Genomic DNA, 6,895 nt, shown 5'->3' with positions numbered 1-6,895 from the left:
ATGCTGCACTTGCTCTGGGACAGCGTCTCCCTCCAGACATTCCTCATCTTTCTCTTCATCTTCCTGCTCATCGCAGACTACATGAAGAACAGAAATCCAAAGAATTTCCCTCCCACCCCCCTCCGCCTGCCCTTTTTGGGGCACCTCTACCTTGTAGACTTCAAAGATCCTGTGGGTGGAGTGCAGAGGGTACGTGGGTGGTGAGCAGCAAGGGGAAGGGATGGAGGGATTGCAGCTACACCTCCCCAGCCATGCAGGGAAAGGGATAACCCAAACCCCACAGGTAGTGGAGGCTGGCAGGACGTTTGTCCTCATTGCTGACATTTACCTGAGTCCAAGCAGGGTGACAAGTGTGGAGTGATTCCATGGGCAAAGGTCACAGCACGATCCCACAGGTGCAGTCACAGATGTACAAACCCAACAGGTCCGAGGGGGGGCTGGAATGGGGTGAAACAATAACTGGAAAAACATAGGACTGAAAAATCAAACGTGGTGAGGTTTGCTTGATTTATGGCAAATTAACATAATCCCAATCACCCATTTAGGAAAATAGGGAAAAAAAACTTGCCCTCAGGCAGAGTGCACACATTCTGTCTCCCCTCCACTCTTAATTTATTTTTACCCATGTCCCCTGACAGGGGTGTCCTGGTCTGACCAGGAACATCCATTGCAAATGAAAACCCCTTTTGTTTATGTCCCCTCCCAGCTAACTAAAAGATATGGTGACATCATCGGCATGCACATGGGTGGCATGAAGACAGTGTTGGTAAGTGGGATGCGGCTGGTGAAGGAAGTGCTTGTAAACCAAGGGGACAAGTTCCTGGAACGCCCTGACCTTCCCTTCGATGAGCAGATGTTCAACAAGATCGGTGAGTTACCCCTCAAGTCATGCCTCAGCTGTAAGTTCCAAGCCTCGACCGTGCAGAGGTCTGAGTCAGCTGGAGACAAGGCAGAGCCCTGGAGCTTTTCTCCCTCCGTGGGAGATTGGCCTTGGCTCACAGGGGTGTCCTGCCAGGACTGGTCTTCTCCACTGGGCACCTGTGGAAGGCACAGCGGAAGTTCACCTTGACCACACTCCGGAATTTCGGCCTGGGGAAGAGGAGCGTGGAGGAGCGCATCCAGGAGGAGTGCAGATACCTGGTGGATGTGTTTAGGGATGAACAGGGTGAGTGCATCCAGGGGGAGTGCAGATACCTGGTGGATGTGTTTAGGGATGAACAGGGTGAGTGCATCCAGGAGGAGTGCAGATACCTGGTGGATGTGTTCAGGGATGGACAGGGTGAGTGTTCATCCTGGTAGGGCCTGTTATAATGTCACTGCATGCTGAAAAATACCGCACCTTGCAGGCGATGCTGCAACACTGCCAGCATCCCTGCTCCTTCCTACAGGTGCTTTGCCTTCCAACTGCCTGTGGAATGCACCAGGCAACACCCACAGCATTATTCACAGCCCACCTTCTGTCTACTCCTCTCTGTGTGTGCATAAATGCTTAGGTTTCCAATGAATTCAAATGACATCCTGCAGACCCTGTTTTCAGAAGTAAACAAACATCTCCATAAGCTGATTGAACTGGGACCACTGGGGTTGTCCTGCCAAGCTTGGCCAGCTCATAGAGTCAGCCAGGTACCCCAGGAAAGCACTGACATCGGACACTGCCCATTAGGGGACAATCATTTCATTCATATTTCTTGACTGCTTTACATCTGACATGTGTTTTCTTCTTTTCTGAGAAGAGTGGAAGAGAACTGATCTTTCTCTTCTCCAGGGAATCCTTTCAACCCTCAGTTGAAAATCACTAATGCTGTTGCAAATGTCATCTGCTCCCTCATCTTTGGCAATCGGTTTGACTACCACGATGAGGATTTCCAAAGACTGCTGAAGCTGATGAATGAAATGACTGCCCTCAATGGAGCTGTCTCAAGCCAGGTACAGCCCTCCTGCCACCAACTCAGGGCATAGTTTCTTCTCTGGAGTCAAACTTAAGTCACAGGGTTGTCATCACAAGAGCTGTCAATCCCTGATCACTTGCACAGGGTAGATTTGCCTGTCATTTCTTTCTGCGTTAAGTTGTACCCAGCTCACACTGCTCTCTCTCATCCAAAATCACTTTTCCTGCCCACTGATTGCCAACCTGCCTGCTGAAATAGTGAGTAACACACAAGTTACCCCATAATGAGAATTCTGCTCTTCTGGAGCTGAGCTGTTTGCACCAGCTCCAGAAATACAGCAAGAGCAATCGCAGGCTGAAGTCTTGATTTCAGAAGCGTTTTTAAAGTCCTTTATTCAACTTGTCTTTCTCCTTTTGTATTCAAAGCTGTACAACAATTTCCCATCTATAATGAAGTACTTACCTGGAGCCCACCAAACAATTTTCAAACACTGGAGGGTTTTGCAAAAATTTATGCAAGAGCAGATCAACAAACACAAGGAGGACTGGAACCCCTCAGAGAGCCGGGACTACATTGACAGCTACCTGCTGGAGATCTCCAAGGTCAGCAGTGGGGAGAAAACCCTCCTGGAGTGGGGCTTAGAACCAGAGGGGATGGGAAATGAGCCCCAGTTCTCTGAGCTGCCTGTGTAGCCTGTTATGAGCTCAGGACAGAGGTCAGGTTCAGCCATGCATCAGCAGGATGGGGATGCGAGGGGTCAGCAGCATCTGCCAAAATCCTTGGGGTGGTCTGGACCAAGCCTGGTGCCAGGACACCCTCATTCTTCCTGTGGCACTAACACTCCTTCTCCTGAAGGACCGTGACAGTAACACCTTCCAGGAGGAGCACCTCATGGCCTGTGCACTTGACCTGATGTTTGCTGGGACTGAGACCACGTCCTCAACGCTCCGCTGGGCTTTGCTCTTTATGGCCGTACATCCAGAAATTCAAGGTACAATTAGCAAAAACATATTTTGCCTTGCTTTTATCCCTCAAAGCTCTGTGAGAGACCAGTTGGGAGCGTCCACACACTCCCATAAGAGGTCTCTTGGTAGACCCTTACAGCAATATCCTCGTATTGTTGCAAGGGTTTTTCCCTGGGCTCATTCCTGCTCTTTCCCAGCCCGGGTGCAAGCCGAGATCGATGAGGTCATCGGCCAGGCACGGCCCCCAGCCCTGGAGGACAGGAACAAGCTGCACTACACCAACGCTGTCATCCACGAAGTGCAGAGGAAAGGCAACGTTATCCCTTTCAACGTGCCCAGAATGGCATCAGAGGACACCTACGTGGATGGATACTACATCCCAAAGGTAAACTCCAGAGTGCTGGGAAGTGCTGGCACTCCAGGGACACTCTCAGCTCCCCAGGCACGGTGCCAGGCCAGGTCCCTCCTGTGCAGACACTGTCCCTGCCCTGTCCAGAGTTCACTCCTGTTCAACATGGATTTTGCCCTCCAATGTTCTTCAGCTCCCTGATTAGTGCCCCACCCCACACATGCCTTCAACATCCCCCACCTCTCAGAGGGACTTTAGCCCAATATTGCAACAGATAAAAATGATGCTGATGAGGGAAAATGCAGTTACATAACTGCACCTCCAAACTGACAAAAAATAGAAAATCTGGGCTTGCAGTGGGATGTTTCATAAATAATTTCAGTAGAATTTGACTAAGGATGTTCTTCATGGAGAGGAGACTGGAAGATAAAACCGCCCCTCCTGCTGTCAGTGCCAGAGAAGTGTGATTTATTTTTCTTTTTCCCTCTTAGGGCACTGTTATAACGACAAATTTAACCTCTCTGCTGTTTGATAAGAATGAGTGGAAAACCCCTGATACTTTTAACCCTGAGAATTTTCTGAAGGATGGAAAGTTCTGGAAAAACGAGTGTTTTCTACCATTTTCAACAGGTAAGATTTGCTGCATTATGGTGCTCATGGGCTTGGGTTTCCAACTGCAGGGTGGAGACAGAGAGGAAAACAGCAATGGAAAGGGCAGATGCACCCTGGAGGTGCTGCTCAAAATGCTCCTATTGCCTCCACAAAACACCACATGCACAGAAGAGAAACGAGGAGGAGTAAAAAACCATGTAAATTCCAGAGATCTTAGGAATATCTTCATTGAGGCCATTGCTCTCTCTCCATGGCTGAGCTCACCAGGGGCCTCACTGTGGCCACCACAGGGTTCCCCAGGCAGCAGCTTCCATAGAGAAGTTGCTTTTAGCCCCTGCCTTTACACCAGCACCAACATCTCTTGTGGTAGCTCTCCTGGGCGAGCTCTCCCAGCATGAACACATCTAGGTCATGTGTGTGTGTAAAAAGTCATGCAATCTGGGGGCAGACCATGCTGTAATGCCAAAGTATTGTTGGGAAGCTTGGTTTGGATTGAAAAACTCACCCAGCAATGGGGTAGCACAGCTGGACCACAGTCCTAAGGGCGGACAGAAGCATTTTCAACAGCAAGAGCACACTCTGAGGATGCTGTGGGTTCTGTCTCCACAGGGAAGCGTTCCTGCCTGGGAGAGCTGCTGGCCCGTTCCGAGCTCTTCCTCTTCTTCACCTCCCTGCTCCAGAAATTCACCTTCCAGGCACCGCCAGACACCACGCTCAGCCTCCAGTCCATTCTGGGCATCACAAATGCCCCACAGCCCTACAAGGTCTGTGCTGTGCCTCGCTAGGGGAGCCTTGGCCATCCTCCTCACATGGAGAATCCTTTGTCAGGGCTGCTGAAAACAAGCCCTTGACAGCCCTAGCAGGAGGCTGGGTGGTTTATTTCTTTCAAAGCAATTGTAAAATCATTTTTTTTTTCACAATTAGACCTTGCAGTCTGTATCCCATGATGGTGTGATCATGGGATCAGCCTGGGAGTTTCCAGGGCATTATTAGGCTTGCTCTATGGCACTGTAAATTAATGAGGGGCTTGGGGATGTCCTAATTTGGTGATGGATGGCCATGGTTCACCTTGGCAAAATGAGGGACACTAGAGACCGCACTGTGGAGCCACCCACTGTGGCTGGGTACAGTGGGAGAGCAATACCAGCTTTTGTTTTATAACATTAATACATTAATTAATTTGACATTTCCTTAAGACGTACTTATATAAACAAAAAGTCACTATCTAACTTGTCTCATGCATAATAAATCTTTACCAAAGCATTTTTGTCATGAAGTGTTCTGCCAAGTGAAGACCAACAGAGGCCATGTCCAGCAGGGGCTGTAGGCTTTGGCCATGCCCTGTGTCTCTGTCCCTGCACTGCAGGAGGTTGGCACCGTAAAAGCAAAGGCAATTCCTGCAGAAGTGATGGAAAAAATGATTCTGGTGGCACAGCTAGAATTACAATATGCAAAATCCTCTGTTTACCTGCCCAACATCATGGAGTGGCTGGTGTGTCCAAGGGCAGTGGGGTGAGCTGCAGCAACACACAATGCAGTTAAACTGCGCTCAACAGTCTGAGGAGGAAGAGGCTGCCTTGGGAAATAACAGCAACAAGTTACTATTTTGAACCATCATCTACACAATGAAACAGTCCCAAGACTGGCAGCCAATGGTTAACACCATTAAATGCACTGAACTTGGAAACAGCTGCACTCCAAGGAGCCTGGTGAGACCTCCAGACAGAAGCTGCAGCTCCCAGGAGCAAGATGGGAAATCAGGAAATCAGCACAGCACCAGGAACACACACCTCCTGCTCTGCTGATGAGGAAATGAGCAGAGAGCAATCTTTTCCTCTTTTCAGTTTTCCCTGGAGAACAACTCACCTCTTCCTAGAGGAAGCAAATTTCTCCCAGGTGAACACAGCTTCTGGCACAGCTCCTTCAGCACTGGCTGGGTGGGTTCTGCCACCTCCTCTGATTTTCTGTGCCAGTGGGAACAAGAGTTTGGGCTGAGATACTGCTCCTGGAACTTGAGGCTGTTTTACAGACCCGGTGAGGTGGAGAAATGAGGATACATGGTGGGACACAAACCAGTGCATTTATTAAATGCAGACTTGTCTCATGCCATTCCTAGGGAGAACCTGGTCAGCCCCAGCCCTACACCTCTCCTCTCCTCATGCCAGCTGCCCTCCAACCTGCTGCTGGCAAGGGCTCCCACATCTGTTTTCAGCAGAAAGAAGACAGTAAATTGACTTTCTAAACCTGAACTCCTTTCTTTTCATTCTCTGAGAGAAGGGGAAGGCTGCAAGTGGGCTGCATGACTGGAATTGACTGGGCAACAGCGGTAAGTTTCTGCTGTGTGAGCATTACTCCCAAAACAATTCCAGTGCACAGGTGTCATGACTGTTTTGTGGTACTTTTTCCCCCCAGTGCTTTGCTCAGATTCCCATTCCTTTCCCAAACTGCTGCTCTATCCAAAATTTTCCTCCATAGGCCTCTGCTCAGTTAGTTAAATTGCAAAGAAGAATGCATTTCACAGGCTTCTTGAATATTCTGCCCCCTCCACCTAAACTATCTCCAACATGTGACTGACCTCAGCTCCTCCTTTCCTTTGCACTCAGGGCTGTAATCCTGTGTTCCTCTTGCAGGGACATTCCTCACCTGAACACACAGAGCTCCTGCTGCACTGCTTGGCTCTTCAGAGCTGCCAGAAGATGCAAACAGGGTCAGGACTGAACACATCCTGCAGCTCAGCTCAGGCTTCCTGCACAGCTGAGCAGCTCTTCCCTTCCCTTCCCTTCTCCCTCACACACCTGCACGCTGTGGTTTCAGTGTCTGAAACTGCTTTTATGTCCAGCCTCAGCAAGCAGGAAAACCAGTTCTTCCATAATGGCTTCACCCCCTCTGGGACAGGCCTTCCACACTGGGCATTCAATGCAGCTCCTCATCCTCAGATCTTCACTCCAGAGGGCTGAAGGCTGCCAGTCTTCTCCAACAGCACTTCTGGGCAGGGATAGTGCACAGGGAATGAGATCTGGCCATGGGAGTAAGGATGCAGCACATAAATCACCTGCAGAGCAGGCTGGACAGAGCATACA

The 6,895-nt window shown here is 49.7% G+C and overlaps 1 protein-coding gene across 1 annotated transcript; it reads left to right on the top strand.

Moving 5' to 3' along the window:
- LOC131087233 (cytochrome P450 2J2-like) lies at positions 1-4,976 on the top strand. The gene is made up of 9 exons (XM_058030741.1): positions 1-189; positions 707-869; positions 1,016-1,165; positions 1,766-1,926; positions 2,315-2,491; positions 2,745-2,880; positions 3,052-3,239; positions 3,695-3,833; positions 4,425-4,976. Exons 1-9 carry the CDS (start codon positions 1-3, stop codon positions 4,598-4,600), a joined length of 1,479 nt encoding a protein of 492 aa, XP_057886724.1. The 3' UTR covers positions 4,601-4,976.
- Positions 4,977-6,895: the final 1,919 nt, after the last annotated feature.

Source organism: Melospiza georgiana, chromosome 9 (genome assembly GCF_028018845.1).
Source record: "Melospiza georgiana isolate bMelGeo1 chromosome 9, bMelGeo1.pri, whole genome shotgun sequence".
Lineage (NCBI taxonomy): Eukaryota > Metazoa > Chordata > Aves > Passeriformes > Passerellidae > Melospiza > Melospiza georgiana.
This window is presented reverse-complemented; position numbering and strand designations above follow the sequence as displayed.